Genomic DNA, 22,994 nt, shown 5'->3' with positions numbered 1-22,994 from the left:
CGCCCTCAGGTTCAGCGTGTTTGTCATATGCAGTTCAACAGTGAGGCGTGTTATTGCATACAGCTGAATTGAGGAAGCAGGGCTTATTATATACAGCTGGAACAAGGAGGCATGTGTCGCTAATCTCAGGAGCTGTCTCTGTCTCTGTAGGGGAACAGTTTTTGGGTCATAAATATCAGCTATGTTACACTTTTTCTGCATACGTTATAAACAACTGTACCTGGACTAGAGAAAGGATTTGCCATCCCTTGTTGAGCTTTGATCTGTTGCTGTGCATTGTGATGCTAAATACTGACCCCCAGGATCTGGTTGCCTCAGGGATGAGGAAATCCTCATGTACACCACATGATGTATATAACCTTGTTCCTTAATCTAAAACTATTAGTTAAATAAAGATATCTACAGCCTATAGCTGGGCAGAAGAGAGGTAGGTGAGGCTTTGGTTCCTGGGGTTTGCTTGAGTTCTGAGGCAGAGATGAGGAGGAGAGAGGTGAAGAGAGAAGATGCTGTGGGTTATAGGATTGTGAGAACTGGCCATGGGGGCTGGCCAACTGGAGTAAGAGCAGCCCAGATGGAACATGGCAAGTTATACCTTGGATTTATTAACAGGGAAAGAGATAAAATAGCTTAGACGGTTTGATATCTGCTCAGCTCTAGTGCTGTTTACGCTTATTATAAATATAAAGGTTTTGGGTCCTGGGAACTAAATGACCTAAGGTGAGGTAGAAACTCCCAGTTAATTTTTACTACAACAATCCCTCTGAATTCACCCAGGGAAGGCTTTGCCACTAGCAAGGCATTGGAGTCTCTGGTAGTTTGAAAGAAAATGGCCTCCATAGGCGCATAGGGAGTGGCACTATTAGGTGTAGTCTTGTTGGAGGAAGTAGTCACTTGTGGCGTGGCTTTGAGGTCTCAGGTGTTTAAGCCATGCCTAGTGTGACAGTCACTTTGTGCTGCCTGCTGATCCAGATATAGAATTCTCAGCAACCTCTCCAGCACCATGTTTGTCTGTAGGCCACCATGCTTTCTGCCATGATGATAGTTGATTAAACTTGTGAACTGTAAGCCAGCCCCCAATTAAATATTTTCATTTATAAGAGTTGATGTGGTCATGTGTTTCTTCAGAGCAATGGAAACTCCAAGACAGAATTTGGTACCAGGGACTGGAGTATTGGTGATGGGCCTGCCTGACCATACTTTAGTTTGGAGTCTGGACTTTGGATTAGTAGTTGAATGCTTTAAGTTGGACTTATTGGGCCATCCTATTAGGAGCATGAAAGTCAGTGGTAATGAGGATGATTTGATTTGTAGGGACCTGGCTCAATATGTTTCAGAGGAGACTGTTTTTGTGATATTTTGGTGAAGAATGTGGCTGCTTTCTGCCCTTATTCAAAAAATCTGCCTGAGGCTAAATTGAAGTGTTTGGATTAATTGCATTGCCAGAGAAAATGTCAAAATACCCTTGTATAAATTCCATTACGTGGTTATTATTGTTCACTCTTATGACGATCTATAATGAAAAGGAACAGACTAAGCAAGGAAAAAGGCAAAATGTACAATTCAAAGAGAAAAGAGGCACCAAGAAGTAGAGAGGAAATAAATGGTTCAGTGTAATAGTAATAAGGGGAGTGGTGACTTCAGGGCAAAATCCTACCAAGCTAAACTTTCAGCTAGTGAAAAGGAATTAAAGAAAAGATCAGAACCAGGTATGGTGGTGCACACCTTTACACATGGATACAGAAGCAGAGGCAGGCAGATCTCTTAGTTCAAGGCCAACCCAGTTTGTAGCGTGAGTTCCAGGGTAGGAAAGCTTAGGCAGCAAAGGTAACTGTCGAAGACACTAAGCAAATGAAGATGTAATTGAATGAGGGGACCAAGTTCCAGCCCTAGCAAGCAGAACTTGGCAGCTTCAGCCACATGGTTTTGGCTTTAGAGTCAAGATAGAAGGGGTCATGGAATCTCCCTCAGAGAGTAAGGAGAGCCACAGAGACAGGCATGTGTCCGGAGTGTATCCCTGCATGGAAGCTTAGAGAGCCCATTAGGTGAATCTGTGAAGGTAAAGCTCTGATTGCCTTAGAGACCTCAGAATGTTGGAGATGGCTAGCATCATGTAATATGTGCTGAGAACAGCTGCTAACAGGGAGTGGAAACAGCCCAAGAGAAAGAAGAAGTTGCAGCAAGGAAAGCTGACAGGAGTTGGAGATCTGAAGAACATCAGATATGGAGATGCAGAGTTTGGAGCTTGCCCAGCTGGTCTTGGTCTTGCTTGGTTCAGTATTTCTTCACTGTGCTCCCTTTCTACCTCTTTGGAATAGGAATGTATATCCTGTGTCATTTTATGTTGGAAATACATAATCTGCTTTTCATTTTGATTTTACAGGGGATTATACTTAAGCGATTGCATGAGTGTGAAAAGAGACTTTGAACTTTAGACTTTAAACAGTGGTGAGACGGTTAAAGACTATAAGGACTTTTGAAGTTGGACTTAATGCATTCTTGCATTATGATATGGCCACAAGCCTATAATGGCCAGGGAGTGGAACGTGGTGGTTTAAAAGAAAGTGGCCCCTTTAGGCCCATAGGGAGTGGCACTATTAGGAGATGTGACCTTGTTGGAGGAAGTGATCACTGTGGCTTTGAAGTCTCAGATGCTCAAGCCATACCCAGTATGGCAGTCATTTCTTGATGCCTGCTAATCTAGATGTATAATTCTCAGCTATCTCTCCAGCGCTATGTCTGCCTACATGCTTCCTACTATGATAATAGTGGACTAAACCTTTGAACTGAACACCAGCCCCAATGAAATATTGTCCTCATAAGAGTTGATGTGGTCATGGTGTCTCCTCACAGCAGTAAAACCCTAAGACATGACTGTGGCCATTCAGCAATACACTCCCCATAGTGCTTGGTCATTATTGAATTGTGACCTATGAATAAGTAGAGAGAGTATTAGAAGAGACATTCTATCATCTTTAAGTCTCGTTCTTAAATTTCTTTTGCTCCAAACTGTTTTCATTGTTTGGGGGCATTGTGTGATTTTTAGTAATCATTTTTATAATTATTTTAATTTTCTTTTTTAAGTTTATTAATAGGAGCCATTCATGGTGATATACACTTATAATCTTAGCCTTCAGGAATCAAGTCAGAAATAAAGTAAAAAGTAAAAAAAAAAAAAAAGAAAGAAATATATAAAGTTTGAGGTCATACTGGGCCATGTAGACTCTGCCTTAATAAAAAAGAAAGAAGAAAAAATTAATTTATTAAACTAGACACTGGATACATTATAAGCAATAGAAGAGTGAAGTCTTTACTATCATGATTATAACTCTACATTTCATTGTAATAGAATTTCTTCTGGCTTGAACACATCAGTCAGCATGTAAGTGAACACATTCTATGTGTTAAACATTGTAGGGAGTATTAATAATATCTGAAATAGGACCCTCCATGGGTTTATATTTCCAGAGAGATATACTGTAGTCTGTTACACCCCAAAGATTGTGCCATGGGAATTCCAAAATTTTAAATTATAAGGGAAGAGTACAGGGAGAATTCCTGCAAGAGACAGATTGAACTGTTTATTTTGAATTGATATGCTGAACTGGATTGATAAATTCCACGGTTTGAGATAAGATCAGTAAAAAGAGTAGGACGTGTAATGTGCTTCTAGAATAAGTGATGAAGCCTCTAGTTGGTATTTTTTGAAGGAAAAGAACAGAGGTGAGGTGAGATAGGAAATCAGGTTATAAAGAACCTTAGTATTATGAAAGTTTAAAAGTTTGTATACTGCACCCCCCCCCCCTTTTTTTGAAAAGAGATGACGGACTCAGGATGTTCAGTGACTTATTATTAATTTGGTCCTGTGGACTTTTGCCCTCACAGCCAATGGTTGTTTTTATTTTTACTATTTCTATTGCACTTTTAATCCACTAGATGTCGTTATGAAACCAGACAATGAAATTGTTGAAGCATTAACTTCTTTATTTAGAGTTGATTAAACAATAGCAATGGCAAACACAGTTTAGCTTCTGGACGTTAGTGAACTGTTCAGATTTTGTTTCTTTAAGCTGTAGAAAAATAGAATACTGTGGTTGGGGTTTTAGGGATTTTGTTTCCTAACTTTTTATTTTATTATTTAATATTATTTGGTATAATTTTGCGTGCACGTGTGTGTGTGTGTGTGTGTGTGTGTGTGTGTGTGTGTGTGTGTATTATGTGTGTACTGTGCCTGTGGTGGCCAGAAGAAGGCATTGGAACCCTGGAATTGGGGTAATAGAGGGTTGTGAGCTGTTGTGGGTGCTCAAACTTGAATTAGTGTCCTAACAGCAGTCAGTGCTTCTTTTTTTTTTTTTTTTTTTTAAAGATTTATTTATTTATTATATATAAGTACACTGTAGCTGTCTTCAGATACACCAGAAGAGGGCATCGGATCTCTTTACAGATGGTTGTGAGCCACCATGTGGTTGCTGGGAATTGAACTCATGACCTCTGGAAGAGCAGTCGGGTGCTCTTAACCGCCGAGCCATCTCTCCAGCCCTAGTCAGTGCTTCTAATAGCTATAAGTTGTCTCTCTAGCCTCTGGCATTGATTGGTTTTAGTTTAATTGAGTTGAGTTGAGTTTGTTTTGTTTTTTATCTCAAGACAAGGCTTTTCTTTGTAACAGCTCTGGCTTATCTGACATTTACATATTTAAGGATAAAATGATCCGACATCTGGAATATACTTGATAATATAAGCATCAGCTATTATCTTAATTATCTTGCCGTTGCCTTGATAACACACCTTGACAAAGGCAACTTAAGGGTTTATTTTGGCTCATAGTTCAGGGCAGTAGTCTGTGTGGTAGGAGAAGGAGGCTGGCTGTTTACATTGTGTCTGCACTCAAAAAGCAGAGTCTAGGAAAAACAGCCATGCTAAAGCCTCAAGACTCACCCCAGTAACCTACTTCCTCCCAAAAAACCCCATCTTCTAAAGGTTACATAACCTCCTTCAGCAGCACTTCCAGCTAGGGATCAAATGTTCAAACATGCCAGCTTATGTGAGACATTTGACATTCAAACCACAGGATGTAGAGAGTTATAGGAAAGGCAGGTTTGTCTAGGAGTTAATGCTTGAATTGTATGTACTTAATTATACTTCCCTTAAATGGAAAGAAGGAAGGAAGGAAGGAACAAGGAAGGAAGGAAGGAAGGAAGGAAGAAGGAAGGAAGGAAAGGAAGGAAGGAAGGAAGGAAGGAAGGAAGGAAGGAAGGAAGGAACAAAGACGCTGTACAGATTTTTCATAGGCTAACTGAACCCATCCAGAGGACTCAGGTTCAATTCCCAGCATTCACATAGCAGCTCACACCTGTGATTCCAGTTCCAGAAAATCGGATGCCCTCTTCTACCCTCTGCAGGCACTGAACACACAAGCTAACAGACATACATGCAGGTATAGTGCCCATGCACATAAAACTAAAATGAATAAATCTTTAAAAAAAGCAAAGCCACACTCAAGCATATGAAATAATTCTAAACATTTTTAAAAGATGAAATAAATAACATTTTTAGGAGCCAGTGGCTCAGTGTGGGAAAGCACTCGCTGCTAAGCCTAGTGGTCTGAGTTCAATCTCACAGTGAGAGGAGAAAGCCAACTTCTGTAGACTGTCTTCTGGCCTCTGTATTTCAGCTGTGATTTGGTAGGGACACTTGTTTGAACAGGAAGGTGCTTGGGACAGGCCTAATGACCTGAGTTTGGGAACTGGGATCCATATGGTGGAAGGAGAGACCCAACTCCCACAAGTTGTCCTCAGCCCTTCAAGCATTGGTGCACATGCACGTGCACACACATGCACACAATAGAAAGAATACATTAACTGTAGTAAATTTGAAAAATGTGTTTTGGCTAGTTTTTCTCTTTGTCTCGATACCCAGCTTCCTACTAATGCTTGGTATTCCTTACCTGTTGAATGGCCAAATATAATTAGGAACAGAAACTAAGGAACTAGACCACAGAACGGGGGGAAGTTTTAAGTGGCACAGCGCCTTTCGTTAGTACTGATATTTATCATTACAGCTTTGGATTCTGTGCTGTCTCTTGGTTATTTCATTTAGATTTCATCTTAAAAACATCTTACCGTACTTCCACTCTTACCGTATAACACATTTATCTTTAGACCATGCAGTTTAGCACTGTGTCTTTTCAGACTATCATGGTTTGTTGTAGTTTTCTGTTTCTCACGGAATATTTTGCTATCTTGGTTTTTTAAAATACCTTTTTAGGTAGCATATACAATAATGTCATCATGAATCTTTATGTATATTGCTATACCTTGCTCTTAATTGCCCTCTTCCACTGTTTTCTGTTCTCTATCCTTCTTCCTTTTGTTAGCCTGCCTCCTCCCCTCTCCCCACTTTTGCTCTAAAACTAGATTCTTTAGAAGTGAAAATGTGGTATTTTGTTCCTTTCCTTATTATCTTCTTGCTTTTCTCTCCCTTTTAGACCTCTTCTTCCTTGGAATTGAACTCAGGACCTCTGCCTCTTCTTCTTTCTTAATCCCCTTTACTTTCATAAGGTGTATGTGTGTGTGTGCTCCTGCACATGTGCATGCACAGATTTTGTGTGTACACAGATTTTGTATATAAAAGAAAATGTGGTAATACATTTGAATGAGTCTTTCATTTAGCATGGTGGTCTCCAGTTCCAGCCCCGTGCAGATGACATTTCACTCCTTTTTATGGATGAATACAATTCCATTTGTGTGTCTATCATGTGTTTTCTTTATTCATTGGTTGGCATTTAGGCAGGCCTTCTGTCTTGGCTATTCTAAGTAGTGTGCAGTAATAAACTGGCTGTGCGCTGTCTCTGTGATATTCTGACTCAGGTTCCTTTAGGTGTAGAAATGCTAGCGCTGGGTCACTTGGTAGTTGTATTTTTAGTTTTTGATGTTTCCCACTGATGTTCCCATAGTGGCTGCAGTTTGCGTTCTACCAAACATATAGAACGGTCCTTCCGCTTCCATCTCTGCCGCATGCTAATGGATTAGCTAGCTGGACTCTCAGAGCAGTGGACTCTCAGAGCAGCTTTTCCTTCTTAAAAAAATATGCATTTCCCTGGTACTTAAGGCTTTCGAGCATTTCAAAAAATATTCTCGCCATATGTATTTTTTCTTTTGAGAACTGTCTGCAGTTCATTTGTCCTTTTATTTATTTGTACAAGATTCCCCTCTTTTAGTGTTTAACTTTTTCAATTGTTTATAGATTCCAGGTAGCAATCGTCTGTCAGATGAGTAGCCAGTAACCGGTTTCTCTCGTTCTGCAAGGGACAGCAGCTGATGGTTTCTTGCACTGTATAGAAGTTTTTTAATCTCATGCAATACCATTTGTCAATTAATTCTTAGAAATATTTTCTGTGCTATTAGACTGCTTTCAGAAAGTTCTTAAAAACCTTGAAGTGTTTCTTTGGTTTCTTCTAACAGTTGAATTTCAGGTCTCATATAAAGATCTTACATTTAATCCATTTTTTAGTTTTGTTTATGTTGGTGCAGGAATGTCATGGATTTAGTTTCATTATTTTACATCCTGTGTTGTTTCTATTCCCTCATTTCACCACCAGATTTCTAGTCTTTATCTTTCCTAGAAATAGTTACTTTTGTAGTTAAGATTTATTTTTTATTATTTTGGTTATGTGTGTCCGTATGTGGGTTCAAGAAGGACAGAAAAGGACATCAGAGCCTCTAGAGCCAGAGTTAAAGGCAGTTGTGAGCCAGCCATCTGATGTGAGTGCTTGGAACTAACTCAGGTTCTCTGGAAGAGAAATCAGCACTCTTAGTCATTTAGCCATCTCTCTAGCCCTTTAAATACTTAAATAATGTAAAATAGTTTTTAAATTATCTGTAAGGTATTGTCTCAGTTTTCTATATCTGTGCTAAGATACCAAGCAATTTACAGAAGAAATAGTTTGTTGGGGTTTATAGTTTCAGAAGGTGAGTCCATGACCGTCATGGTAGGGAGCATGGCACTAGCAGGCAGGCAGGCATGATGCTGGAGCAGTAGGGAGTCGGGTAGAAGAGGGAGAAAGGAGAGTTCTATCTAGGAATGGGTCAGGTTTTTTAATCCTCAAAGTCCACCCCAAATGACATGCCTTCTTCAAGAAGACCACACCTCCTAACCCTTCTCAAACAATTCCATCAACTTGGCACCAAGCATTCAAATATATTCTTCTGTGGGGACCATTTTCATTCAAACCACCACAGGTACCATTCAGGTAATTCAGGGCAACCCAAGCAAGAGAAGAGTTTGCGTCAAGAATGTACACAGTTGGTACTGAAGAAATTGCACACTGGTTCTACATAGTCAATGAGGCCAGCCTTTACTACATGAGACCGTACATCAAACTCACTCCCCTACTTAAATGAAAAAAATCAGTATAATTTGCCAGTGTACTAAATTATATTTAAATAAATTCAACTTTGGATAGCTATTATGGTAGTATTGTGTATATTTTAAATTGGTAATGAGTTCCATAGCAACAAAGTAGGGTGGCATTTTATAAATATTAATCCCTATCCATGACCTACATAGTACAAATAGTTTTATTTGTTATGTTTAAATTTTGTCTTTCCAATGGGCAGAATTACATGATCAAATTAAAGAGCTAAAGAAAAAATATAATAATAAATATTGTTAAATTTTACCCTGTATACTTGCTGACTGTCTTAAATTTGTTTTATAATATAATAATTCTGGCCTAGATTTTGACATTTAAATCAATGTTTTTTTCTATACTATAATTTTTTATTTCATCAGGCTAAAGTCTTTTTGCTGATGAGTAAAACTTTTTAAGCATGATGGATTTTTCTGTTGTTGTTATATGTACAAGACACTGTATCAAGACCTGTATTACTTGATACGCGGTTATTCAGCCACTGTTTCAAGCAGCTAAGGCCAGGGAGGAGGCTGTCAACTTTTAGTAGAGCTTGTGAAATACCTGCTTTCCTCAGAAGGCACTAGAAGCAGCCCCTATATCACAAAGAGGATATTGTCTCTTACGAGTCAGTGTTACGAGTGACTTTTGTTGACTGATGTTTTCATTTGGATGGAAGAAGACCTAGGCTTGTGTTCTCTAGGATATGCCTAAAGTCTGAAATAGTATGTGTGTGTAGTTGTGTACACAAATAAAAGAGTAAGGTGTGTGTAATATCTATACTTTAAGAACAGAAATACTCTTCCCATTTCTCCCTCCTCAAAAGCAACTATTTGATTTCTTTTTTTAAGTTTTAAGTTTTGGTAGCAACATTCATGTTTCTAAATAATAAGCTGTTCTGTAGAAACCTGTAGCTGGGAAGATTCAACACATAGGTCTACTCACCCGAGTTAGGGGACACACAACAGACTGAGTACAGACACTGCCAAAGTCCAATTTGATGTTTTATTAGGGTTAGCTACAGAGGTGTAGGTGAGGAGTTACTAACAGAGCAGAAAGATTCAAGGACTTTGAATTACCAAAGCCCACCCCTGCATGGGTGACAGTTCACACGCAGCGGGGAGCCTGGAGACCACAACCAGCCTGCAGGCAGCTCCACAGGTTGGAGAGTGTCCTTCCCAGATGTCTCAGTTGGATTAAAGCTCTTCCAGGCAGCTGCTCTGGTCTGAGTCTGGTGGGCTTTCTCCTCTGAGAGTCAGTCTCCTTCACAGCCCAGCTTGCCTGACTCTGGCAGCTCAGTTTTCTCGTTGTCTGTGCATCTTAGCCTCGGTCAGGAGTAGATGCTCAGACTTTATGCTCACACTGGGAGAGCTCTAGTGAATCTGGTCAGTTCAGCTATTTTGAGTTGTTTCCATCCTGTTTAAAGACTTCCCTGCAGGATGGGGACCAAATTATTTCAGTCACAGAGGAGACTGTTACACACAGAAGCACATGGTAGAGCGTGTTATTGATGTCCCATTAGGAAAGGTGAGGGTTTGGCTCTCTTCTTTCCCTTGTGCCATAACAAATGCGCCTTTCTACCCTTCCCTCTCTTTACATTATTTCTACATTATCATTTTGTGTACATTGAGATTGAGCACAGCTGAGCTGGGTGGGAACTGCAATTACTTTTTTATCTGGAGTTATATTAATTCTTTTTTATTTGCTAGGTTTTCTGTACAGCTTAGATTTTTCATCTCCTCTAAGAAAAAAAATTTAAATTGCTGTTTAATTTTATGTTGATGGGTGTGTTGGGGAGTGGGGCTCATGGGGGCCAGAAGAAGAGGTCAGATCCTTTGGAGCTAAGGTTAAGGTAGTTGTCAGTTTCCCCACATGGGTACTGGGACTGAACTCAGGCCCTTTGGAAGAGTAATATGTGCTCTTAGAACAGCCAAGCCATTTCAGGACCCTACCTGTTTGTCTCGAGGCAGACTCTTAGTACAGAACTGAGGCTTTCCTGCAATTTACTACTTAGCTGAGGCTGGCCTTGAGAGTGCAACAACCTTGAGATTGCAGCAATCCTGTTACCAGAGTCTCCCAAGTGGTGGGGTTGCAGGCATGAGCCACTATAGTCAGCTGCATCAAGTAAGTTTAGTCTTGGCTAGTCATTTGGTGCAAGTCTGTTACTTGTCAGTAACAGGTGGTAAGAGAATGAGTTATGTGTCTAGTTTTGTATAAAAAAGATACTTTAAAATTTTGTATTTTGAATACACTTTTAAACATATACATATAATTGTACACACAGTATAATCATCATTATCTTGCAATACAAGTGTTCTTTTACACTAGTTTCTTTTAATTATTAATTAATTTTATACTAGTAATAGCTATTTTCTGTGTTTTGTGTTATATACATCTAGATTACCCAATTTAAATGACTTAAAGTATCAGAAATGTATTTGTTCATGGTTCTAGATGCTGTACATCTAAACTTGATCCTAATCAAGGTAGCAGCAGGGCTAGGCACCTACAGGTTTTAGAAGAAACTCTGTCCCTTAATTTTCTAGCTTTTGGTGTCTATCTGCTGCCGTGCCCTTTCTTGTAGCTACAGTCTATCAGCCTTTGTCTGCACCTTCACACTATCTCCTCGTTGCTAAACCTCCTTCTGCTGTTCTTTTACAAGGACACTTGTGATGGCAGTTAGTGCCCATGAGGATAAAATGAGATTGTTTCCATATATCAGGGTTCCTAACCATATCTGCAAGGGCCCTTTTTGCCTTATAAAGTGTCCTTTAGAGTTCCAGGGATCAAGATCTAGTATTTTTGGATGGCCGGTATTCAGACTGTTAAAATTCTTGTCATTGAAAAGGCTTTCACAAGGTCGAAGTTTGGCAAAGAGTTTAGGGCAATGAAGGAAAAACAGAACATGGTGTTTTTTCTGGCTGGTGGACCAGTTGGAAAACCTGCTTATGACTCAAACTCTATAAGAAATTAGTAATTGATGGGAAATGAAGATCGCCTTACAACAGACTACAGCAGACGTTTGGAATCCTTGGCTCAGTGATCCAATGGGTCATTGAAACTTATTTTACCTAACAGTAAACAATGCATCACATGGCTCACTCTATGTTGTTTAACTCCAACTGCACAGGATGCATGTTTGCATTGTGAATGACTGTCCTGATTTCTGTAGCCACCCTGCACTTGATCCAGAAGTCTTCCTTTTGGTAGAATAAAGAGTAATGTTTCAAACTTTTTTATCTGGCTAGAGGTATAGGTCTCTAGAAGCAAGTACTAAGAAGAAAAGATATACTGTAGAACATAGGTCTGATAGTAAGAGTGGTTTTTGTTTTTATCGTTAGCTCATTATTGGTAAAAATTATATAGGATCAATTACTATATTGGTAAGTCACAGTTTTCTTTAAGGAAGACTTGATTCCATTAGCACTGTTTAAATGAGTGGGTTAGAAGTATTCCTAGCCTTGCTATAATTCCTTTAACTAGTGTGGAAATATTTGTCCTTTACCTGATGCCTTACTTATACTAAACTAAAATGATATATAGGTTTTTTTTTTTCTCCTAAGTGAATGTGATTTGAAGATTTGAGAGATAAAATAGGTTGTGCTACTGGAAAATAAATAGTTTTGCACTAAAATCACTAGAATAAGGAGTAAATATAAAACTATATGATGGTCACATATCATTTGTTTCTTAGAATAATTAAAACAAGTTGGTTCTTTTATATACATATGTATTCTACATTAACTTAATGTGGTGGTTAGCCTTCAGCCTTCATTGTCAACCTGACACAATCTAGAATACCTAGGGAGAGAGTTTTAGTGAGGAAATAACTGCATCGGGTTGGCCTGTGCACGTGTCTGTGGAGGGTGTTTCAGTTAAGTTCATTCATGTGGAAAGATCCAGCCCACTGAGGGTAGTATCATTCCCTAGGCAAGGGGTTCTGAACTATAATGAGAAAGGAAAAATCAAATTGATTACAAGCAAGGAATCAAGTAAGCATGTATGTGAATGCTCACTTTCTATTGTTATAATGTGACTAGCTTTTTTTTTTAATTTCCTGCCTTGGTTTCCCTACAATGATGGACTATAACATGGAATTACCCACTCCCACCTCAATCCCTAAGTTGCCTTTGTCAGGATATTTTCATCACAGCGACAGAAGAAATGATATTTAGGATATTTAGGAAGGCTTTCTGGATGAAAAGGAAATCTGAGAAAAGGCTAGTGTTAGTTTTCAAGTGAGGTAGGTAGAGAAAAGATTCATGTAAATAGGAAATAAGAGTTTTAGGGAACTAGATATGGAGTTTTATAGGAAGCAGTAATAAAAACAGTAGTGCCCAGTGAATAAAGGTAAGAAATGTACTTGCTCAGTAATTTCTAAGTATATCTATATATTGGCATTTTATATATAAAAGGTATATATTATTTAAAAATAGATTTGATTAGTAAACCTTAAGTCAAGTCACAAAGTTACCAAGTTTTATCTTAGAATATTGGCAGCAATATTATAAAGCACTTCAGCAGATTAAAGTCTCCTTTGCAAGTAATCCTCTTGTCCTAAGTCTGGCATCTTTTAATAATAGAGACCTGATTTCCTGTTGGAACACCCAGTGCATTTGGTATTGAGGCTTTAACCTGTTTTTGTTTTCTTTTTTCCACTTTTCCCTGGCAGCTTAGTCAAACTATGAAGCAGGCACGTCACCAGCTGGCGTCCTTTAAAACTGTGAGTGAAAAAAAGACATCAGTGTTTCTAAATGGTGGAAAGAAAAGCTCTCCTACCCAAGAGGTATACTAATTTCTAATATGCTGCTTTAAAAAATATGTGAAAGTAGAGTTAACAGGTTATTTTTATATCAACATAATTTAGAAATGCAAAATAATTGGAAGTAATCTTTAATATCTCTTAATAGGGAATGCTTGAATAAATTAAGACATATCTAAATATAGCCATTCTTTAAAAAATATCGTATGTTTGAATAGTATGTGACGATTAGGGAAAACTTAGGTGAAAAAAGTAGGCTATAAAATTACCTATTCTATAATGTTAATTTAAAAAAGTATATGTGTTTATTTAACAAATGTTGACAGTATGTTGGTGAAAATAAAGACAGAGATCTGGGGGGGCAGAGGGGAGCTGGAGAGGTGGCTCAGCGGTTAAGAGCACTGACTGCTCTTCCAGAGGTCCCGAGTTCAATTCCCAGCGACCACATGGTGGCTCACAACCATCTGTAATGGAATCGAACGCCCTCTTCTGGTGTGTCTGAAGACAGTGACAGTGCACTCATAAATAAATAAACAATTAATTAAAAAAGATTTCTGTCAGGGGACTTCTGTACTAGTATGGAAGTATTTAATAAATAAGTAAATAACCCAGATCTGAGATGAAGTTGTGTGTGGTAAGGAAAGATGAGACGGGAGAGAATGCTGTGTGTATACACAAACATTTGGATAGAAATGGTACCGGAAGTTAGTACTGCTCTTCCTCTTCTCCCTTGTACTTGCTGACAATCAAGTCTAGGACTTCATATTTTTATATAATATTATAGATGGTTTTATTTCCTTCTGTCTTTTTATTTCATAATATATATGTTTTATTTTCTAGTAAAGAAATAATAAATACCACTTTTGTTTGTTTTCCATAGACAGGGTTTCTGTTTGTAACCTTAATTGTCTTGGAAGATTAGGCTGCGCTTGAGCTCACAAAGATCCTCCTGCCTCTGCCTCCCGAGTGCTGGGGTTAAAGGTATGCAACACCACTGCCTGGTGTGAGCACTATTTTTAATAAAGGAATTTAAATTTAGAATGAAGAATTAGAAACTATGTGTAGATCCAGTCTTAAAAGTATAAGTACATTTAGGCCTATACTTAGAAAATGGCATTGTTTGGCTGTCCTACTTATTTAAGGTTTTACTGATGGGTTCTCAGTTGATGCTTTCATGTGTTTGCTCACTGATCTGGTGTTTGGGTGGCAGCATCTAGTTCAGTAGACATGTAGGCTTGTTAGTGCACTTCTGCCATCACGTTTCTCAGCTCTTTCCCAGTTTCAGTGCCTACTTGGCATATGGCATGGACACACACACTGTGCTGCTTAACTACAGCAGTACACTCAGGGAAATGTGTTGCTAGTTGATTTCCTTGTTGTAAAATCATAGTGCATACTTTCACAAACTAATTACCTATACAACACCACTCATTAGGTGATAGTCCTGTGGCACCCCCACCACATAGGTGAGTTTTTCTTTAAGTGTTGCAACATGGCTTTCAGAGACATTTGTTTCTAAATTTGTAATTGTTGGGGTACTAAACTATGAATATCTTCCTTTTCAATATTAATTAAAAGTTTAAAAATTAAATTTAAAAAGCAAGTAGGCGGGCTGGAGAGATGGCTCAGCGGTTAAGAGCACCCGACTGCTCTTCCAGAGGTCATGAGTTCAATTCCCAGCAACCACATGGTGGCTCACAACCATCTGTAAAGAGATCCGATGCCCTCTTCTGGTGTATCTGAAGACAGCTACAGTGTACTTATATATAATAAATAAATAAATCTAAAAAAAAAAAAAAAAGCAAGTAGGCATCTATATGTTCACACATGGTAGCCCATCCTAGATGTAATCATATGATAGCTTTTTTTCCCAGTATTCTGTTGTAACTTTGAAATACCTTTTATTTTATGCTTTGTTTCTTCTTAAACCTGCCATGGATTCAGACTGTTAAGAGTCACTGGCAGGTACCATTAGGAAAAGGATTGGACATTTTTTTTTTTTTTTTGGTTCTTTTTTTCGGAGCTGGGGACCGAACCCAGGGCCTTGCTCTTCCTAGGCAAGCGCTCTACTCTACCACTGAGCTAAATCCCCAACCCCAACACTTTCTAATATGCTAGGAAAAAGGTGTTATTAGTTCCTAGAGACTGGTATTTTACATTGTTTGGAATATATTCAGACATTTCAGTTGGTGTTTTTCCAGAGAAAATACATAATTAATCCTGTAGAAGAGAAAATTAATCCAAAGATAACATCCTTGTACAAACCAGTTTCATACGTCAGAGGTGCCATATGAGTGTAACTTATTATTATGACGACGATGATGATGAGTTCAGGCTGTGTGTTTCTTTCCAGAGAATGTCATGTTCTTTTTCAGACTACAGAATAGAGATAGATCTACTCCATATAACTGGGAATGGTCTGTGAAATTAGTGAAACCTTTCTTACACTTACATTTTTGTTTATATCTGAGCTATGTTCTGCCTTCCTGTATATGTGAAGCAAAAACTACCAATCAAAAAGAACTACATTGTAACCCTGTTAAATTCTGCAGTCATTCTCTTATTAGACTTTAGTGAAATCTATTTGCCATTGTCATTCAAAATTTGAGATACAAGTACAACATGTTCTTGCTTGGCCGCTGTCAGATTGCCAAGACTGAAATTATGGTCTTCTGTAGCTGTTAGCAGCTAGAAAAGCTGCAGGTTGTCATTTCTAAAGTTTATATATTCTTCTAGTATATTTTAATCCACATGTTGACGTGTGATTTATTTGTATGTTTGTAGTACAAATAATAATTTCCCTTTATTCAAAGCTGTTTATTCTAGGTCATTCATAAAGATTGTGTATCATGAAGTCATTGCTTTCTCAAGACCATTTATATATAGATTGGCGTGTTCACACACACACACCCCACCCCGAAAGCCCTTTTTTAGAAAACCAGCATATATCAAGACAAATAAATAAACAGGAGAGGAACCCCCTCCCCCACCATGAGGTCCATGTGGGCCCTTAACTACAATGTATTACCAGAACTTTATAGAAAATCAGATAGGGAAATGGAGAGATGGGTACTTACTGCCAATTTGTATCTCTTGTGAAGAAAATGTCTATTGAAAAATTTTAGTTGGATCTTATTTTTTATTGGAAAGATTTAAATGGTCCTTCTGTGTATGAATATTAGTCTGCTGGAAAGTAGGCATGTGACCTTCCCCCTTTCTGTATACTATCATTTCACTTTATTAGTAGCATCATTTACAGGCTGCACACTTTAGTTTTGGAGCGTTCTATTTATTTATTGCTGTTCTTCGTAGTTTGAACTTTTTGTGTTGTGTCTCCTACCCATTGGTTACCTGTTATCGTTTGATTCCTAGCTCTTCCAAGTACATTAAACTTTTGGCTCTTGCCTGGAGGTCTGTATTCACCTTGAGGTGATGTTCATAAGAGAACTGCAGACGTTGTTCACTTCATTCTTTTTTCATTTGATACCCAGTTGTCTTAATGCTAAAGTTAGAGTTATTCTTTTCCCATTGAATTGTCCTGGCACCCAGGTCAGATGTCAGTTCACTATAAATGTGTGGGCTTGTTTCTTACCCCTCATCTTTCTAATATTCTGTGTGCCTGTATGATTCACTTGTTAATTCTATTGGCTTTTTCTGTCTTGCTTTTTTTTCTTTAAGCCAGCTGGGATTTTGATAGGGATTCTTGAGTTCGTAGATCAACCTGTAATCTTCAACGTTGGAAATATAGCCATGGTTGGGGTGTGTACCTGTGTGTATGTGTGTGTGTGTGCGTGAGTGTGCTTGTGTGTGTATCTTTGTGTGTGTGTGCGTGTGTGTGTATGTGTGTGTGTGTGTGTGTGTGTGTATGCGCACTTGTGTGTGTCTATCTTTGTGTGTATATTCAATAAGGTTTGAGGATGTTTCCTAGGCTGCTCTTCACTCATGAATTCATGTTGTTACCTTCAAGTTCTGGGACGACAGATTGTCCTCCAAATTCTGTAATATTGCCATAGAACAATATTGTTTCACACTATGAATGTGGGATAGCTCTTCATATATTTAGATCTTTAATTTCTTTTTAATTATGTTTTATGGTTTAAAGTGTACAGCCTTGTACTTTATAAACACTTAATGCTATTTGAATACATTCTTCTGTTAGACTTGTTTGCAGTATCTAAAGTCTTATTGTTCTTAAGATTTTGTTGCAAATATATGGTTTCTACTTGTAATAGCTACACTGATGGTTTTGGGGTTTTTGTTTGTTTTGTTTTTTTTCTTTCTTGTTTTAATTGTGTTTGCTTTTTCTTTAGGACCTTGGCTGTGGGAAAATTTCATCTGTTGTGGTAAGTGAGGAGAGAGACAATTTGTTTGAGAGCTGCCAGCAGGATCTCCTTTCTGAAGACAAAGAAAAGGCTCTCAGCAAAGTTCAGGTAAGGCAATAAAATAAAGCAAAGCTCTAAGGGCTACAATCTTCAGTCTTAGCCGCTTGGGAGACTAAAGCAGAAGGATTACAAGTTCCAAGTCAGCCTTGGATTCAGAGCGAATTCAAGACCAACCTAAACAATTTTGTGAGAACTTATCCCAAAACTAAAAGCAGGACTGAGTATGTAGCCCAGTGGTAGAATGTTTGTCTTTTATGCATGAAGTCTCGATTCAGTCACCAGTAATGCAAAAAAGTGTTCTTTAAAAAGTTTGACTTTGATTAAGGATTTATATTGACTCGGGCTATTTTGAAGTTCATCTTTTATCCTAGTTTTGTTTGATTATGATATCATTTAATATTATTTTAGGACTCATAGGGAAAAAGATCTAGATTTTTCTTACCATCTAACAGTCTCTGTTTTTGTTTATATTTCCTTTCAGAAAGTAAAATTCAAAAATCCATTATCTGTTGTAATAAAGGAAGATGAAGGAAAGCAATTGTATCCCCATAGCCTTCAGCCTGTTCTTCCAGAAGCCCAGGGTTATTTTGTAGAAGTTAAAAGCTGCCTTCCGGAATCTCAGAGTGATGTGATAGATGTCCAGGCTGTTGAGCCTAAAGCTTCAAGAATTGAACCTAAAGAGCCAGGTGGTGAGCCTGACACCCAGGCCGCTGGAATGGAGTTTCAGACCACAGAGCCAGACGGCCAGGCTGTGAAGACGGAAATTCAGGACACTCTTAAAGTCCAGACTGTTGAGCTAGACGGGGATACTGAGCTGGAAGCCCAGGATTCTCTACCCTCACACCAGGCCTTTCTATCCAGAGACCAAGATTTTCTGCTCAATTGTCAATACCAGGGTTCTTTACCCAAAGATCACTGTGTTCTCCCTAATTACCAGAATGTTTTACCTAAATACCAGGACCAGCATTTTCTACCTGTAGCCCAGGAATTTCTACCTACAAACCAACTTGCTTTACCCAAAGAACAGAATCATCCACTCAAATGTCAGAAGCAGGATCTCCCACCTGAAGACCAGTTTCCCCTGCCCAGACATCAGTATATTTTACCTATATATCAGGACCGAAGAGATCCACATGTTCTTCCTAAATGTCAGGATCATGATGTTCTTTCCAAAGCCCAGAACTATCTACACAGTTATCAGGAGCAGGATCTTCCACTGCAAAGTCAGGTAAGACAGAGCAGTAGGAAGGGAACACGACCCATGTGACTCTCAGTTTGCAGCAGGATCTGCAAGGATCCCTCTGCAGCTGGTGTAGAGATTCCTACTGCAAATGGCAGTTTCCTGACTGATTCTTTCCAAAACTGTGGGGTTCTTACAAAATGTTAACAGTAATGTCAGCAGTATATTTCATCTATCTGGGAGATTTATGTATAAAAATATAATTCTTTATTAGGATAAAGATTTCTGGCAGCCATCATCTGCTTTGGCAGCTGGAAGTTGGAAAGAGGCATGTCCCACAAGTTCCCAGTTGTATCTTTCAACACAGGTTCCAGGTCAGTTTTCAGCGAGAGATCATTTAGAGGTGAAGGAAGAAGGAGACGTGTGGAGGACAGCACTTGGCCAAATTCTCACCCAGGCCGACAGTCTAAGCTAACCTGTTATTCTTAACTCAGCAATCAGCACATTGTATTTGCTCTTTTTAAAGCAAACATGGAGAAGCCAGAATCAGTTCTGAGAGATAGACAGGGAGTGAGGCACTTGCTCTGATGTCTGTCAAGATCTCTGTGGGTGCTAACAGGTCTCCATCAGCAGCAAGGTAGAGCAGAAAAAGGACAAAGACTAGCAGAAACTTAACTGCTTGGGGTTTAACTTGGATCTTCCAGGACTCTCAGCTGAACTTTAGAACTGACAAAAAAGGGCTACCTGCCATTATATTTCATATTACTCTGAGTTTAAAAATTACCTCGAGGTTTTCACCTGTTCTAAATATCATTTCTGTCATATTATTCTGCTACACAATATATTTTTTTTTCTTTTAGGAGGTAAACTTTAAGGAGCCATTCTTTGATATAACAGATGGGAAAGGGAGAGAAATGTTTTTTCTGGCGAGTTACCAGTATCTACCTCCCAAACCACAAGTCTAAGACTTTATCAGAGACAAAGTAGGGCAGCATGACATTAGTGGGAATGGAGTTCTAAGTTCTACTAGAATGGCACTCTGCTTTAAGAAGGATGCACATAGGGTGTGAACCCTCAAGAATTCAGTTCTTGGTGGTCTCTTTTTCTGTTCTGTCTTGCACCTAGTGGTAATATGACCCTGTTTTATTTAGTAAACCAGGTAACTCAAATAAATTGTCCCACTCAAAAGGCAGTTAAACTGTTTCAGTTTACCAGGATTAATCTCTGTTGCTGGCTCCCATAGTGTTCTCACAAACTCATTGCCCTGACATGAAGAGGATGAAAAGTAGTAGCTGACCTTAAGCTGTTTTAAGGTTTGCTGAGTTTGTGGTCTCTTATTTGTGGTTTAGGTTTAAGAATTAAAATGGAAAGGATTGGATTAAGAGTGTAGCATTGTCACTGGTTCTAGACATCAAGATTTCCATGGAGTTCTCACTGAAGCAATTTTACAGTCATGCAAGATCTTGACTAGCTTATTACTCTATGCAGGATGATGATTGTTATGTTATTATTGCCATTGTTATTGTCTTTGTTATCTTTTAGGACATATTTCTCAAGCAACCATAACTTTTATAAGGGGTGAGGTAAGGAGTTGCCTCTTGAGTGTCCTCATTATGCTTCACCTCAGATTCAGAACCAAGTCTTCCTTAGAGAACAGGTAGAGAGAATCTATAGAATGAGGGCCATATAACCTCTGAGAAAGAAAAAACACCATTACTTCAGTCAAGATTTATCAAGCTAGCTTTTATGTGGAATACATAGACTTAAGGCTAAGAGGAAAATGTATAGGTATTTTGAAATGTGCTAAAACAATCTGTGGTTTGCTTTAAAATACTCCTAAAAAATGTTGGAGAAGATACTGGAGAGATGACTCAGTGGGTTTAGAGCATTGGCTGTCTTCCAGAGGAATCAAGTTTAGTTCCCAGCACTCACACTGGCTCACAACCTCCTATAGCTCCAGTTCCAGAGAATCCAATGTCCCCTCTGACTTCTGCAGGCACATGTGTTCTGTGCAGTCATACACACAGGCAAAGCTTACACATGAAAAACACACATAGAAAATAAATTTTAAAAAAAGTTGGAAAAGTCATAGATGAAAAAATAAAGGTTGCTAGTAAGGGCGCCATGAAGGATTCATTACATTAGTTTGTTCCTACTTCATGGTGAGTTTGGAAACTTTTGTGAGACACAGACACACATACAACACACATCCTCTGTTCTGTCATTAGTCTTGGATTTTCTCTTGTAGTATAATGAACTCATTTCTGTTGAGACACTTTGTAGTTCCTTTTGATCAAGTGTATCGGACAGACTTTATCTGGAGAGAAATGGAAGATTGCACAAGGTGCTGCTTTGGAAGACTGTGCTCATGTTTCACACAGTATTTGAGACCTAACCTTTGCGGGAGAATGAGTAGAGATGGAGGTAGTGAAGAGCGTTCTGCAGAGAGCAGAGTGCTTAGATCTGGGCTGGAGACTTGACAGGCACTGCAATAATTGCTTCAGTGTACACTGTTAAGGTCAATAATAATGAGCAAAGAACAGAAACAGGCTGCCTTTTGTTCTGTTTGCCATTCTGATCGATTAACACTACTACCGTCCTCATCATAAGCTTTAATCGCTGCTGTAGATGTCATCCTTGTGTTTGGTGATTTATATTGATATTTATATTGTCTCACAGTACAGGAACTATGAGCTGGCATTGCATATTATAGGTGGAAGATGGCAAAAGGCATTATATCCAGAGTACTATGGATTATATGAGATCCAGGACTCACACTCTGCCAGAAAGCAGGGAGAGTGGTGTTTAGTACAGGTGGTGTAAGCACTGGGAAAAACTACTATCCTCATTAACCACATCTTAAAAATGATAGCGACCTTCATGAAGCATTAACAATAGGCCAAACGGTTTTAGAGCCTTGTATTCATTATCTTACTGAGTCCTTAAAATAACCTGGGAGGTAGATACTGATGTGATCCTTGTCTCATAGGTAAAATTTACGATTGTTTTACAGATGGTGCCAAGATTGATAGTGACAAGAAATATCTCTACTTTTATGGTATATAACAGATCAGAGCATTCTGGCTTATTTAGATTACATGGGGTTATGACAGAAGCCTTAGTATTTTCACTATTATGTCCCCATTTACACAATTTGATGTGTGTTTTCAGAGCCAGCAGCCATCTGTTAGGACAGCTGAAAGGTGGCAAGAGGATTTGTATCTCAGTGGCCATGAATGTCTTCCACCCAGACAACGGAGAGACACGTGCAGCAGGCGACAGGTAGGGCAGACCACAGAGTATATATGCTGCTGGAGATGTCTTACTAAGCAGGGAGGCTGATCAAAAACCACATTGTTGTAAACATTATCTTAAAGCTTATGCCAGAACTTTTTAGGGTAGCATTGGTCAAGTTTGAGTATACTGAACTAAGATCGCTAGTGTTTAAAGAAATATCACAAGGCTGTGATCTTAAACACATTTCTGCTAAAATTCTACTACCCTCTATATTGTTTCTATTTGTGGTTTTATGAATTATTTTAGAATAAAAGGCTCTAGGTGACTAGTAGTGTTAGGGTGCCTGAAAAAGATCAACAAATTTCCTCTTGGTCTCTTTAAAGGAGTCAAAATGATAGGAAGTAGATGTGGGCTGCGGCTTCTGCTGAATGGCTGCTCTTTGCGACTTTTAGTTTGGGCCTGCAAGGTTGGCCTACGATGTACCGTCATAGCTTCTTCAATGTTGTCATCTGTATAGTCTGAAGGACCTGAGGGACGAGGCCTTTTATCTGTTCTTTCTGTCTGTTATAGTTTAGATTTAGTGTCCACAAAGGCTCATTTGAAGGCTTGGTCTCCAGATGGTGGTGCTATTGGGAAGTGATTGGATCATGAAGGAACCGACCTCATAAATGGACTCTAGGAGGTGGAGACTAGTGTAGAAGATCTTCACTAGGCATGTGTCTTGGAAGAATGTACCTTTTTCCTGGCCTTTGCCTGTCTCACTCATTCCTGTCCATGTGAAATGTATCATTTTGCTCTACTGCATGCTCCTGCCATTATGATCTATCTTACATAATCCTATAACATGGTCCCAAGAACAACACATTCATGTGACCTTAGGCTCAGATCTCTGAGACTAAGCCCACACAAGTCTTTAAAGCCTCCCTTAGTTTACTTCAGGAATTTTGTTGCATAAAGAAAATCAAAAGTTGGGCATGGTGGCATACATCTTTAATCACAGCACTTGAGCTGTGATTTACATAGCTGGTT

At 38.8% G+C, this 22,994-nt stretch overlaps 1 protein-coding gene across 6 annotated transcripts in view; it reads left to right on the top strand.

Moving 5' to 3' along the window:
* Positions 1 to 22,994, top strand: part of Ccdc15 (coiled-coil domain containing 15) — a 92,345-nt gene that overhangs the window by 9,217 nt on the left and 60,134 nt on the right. For 5 of the 6 annotated variants that reach the window (XM_006242815.5, XM_017596005.3, XM_008766078.4 and 2 more), the window contains 4 exon segments: positions 13,077 to 13,190; positions 17,477 to 17,596; positions 18,030 to 18,776; positions 21,900 to 22,010. In XM_006242815.5, coding sequence (XP_006242877.2) covers positions 13,077 to 13,190; positions 17,477 to 17,596; positions 18,030 to 18,776; positions 21,900 to 22,010 — 1,092 coding nt within the window. 6 annotated transcript variants of the gene reach the window in all.

The sequence above is a fragment of the Rattus norvegicus genome, chromosome 8 (assembly GCF_036323735.1).
Source record: "Rattus norvegicus strain BN/NHsdMcwi chromosome 8, GRCr8, whole genome shotgun sequence".
Classification (NCBI taxonomy): Eukaryota; Metazoa; Chordata; class Mammalia; order Rodentia; family Muridae; genus Rattus; species Rattus norvegicus.
Note: the sequence above shows the minus strand (reverse complement) of the source record. Positions and strands in the feature narration are given on the sequence as shown.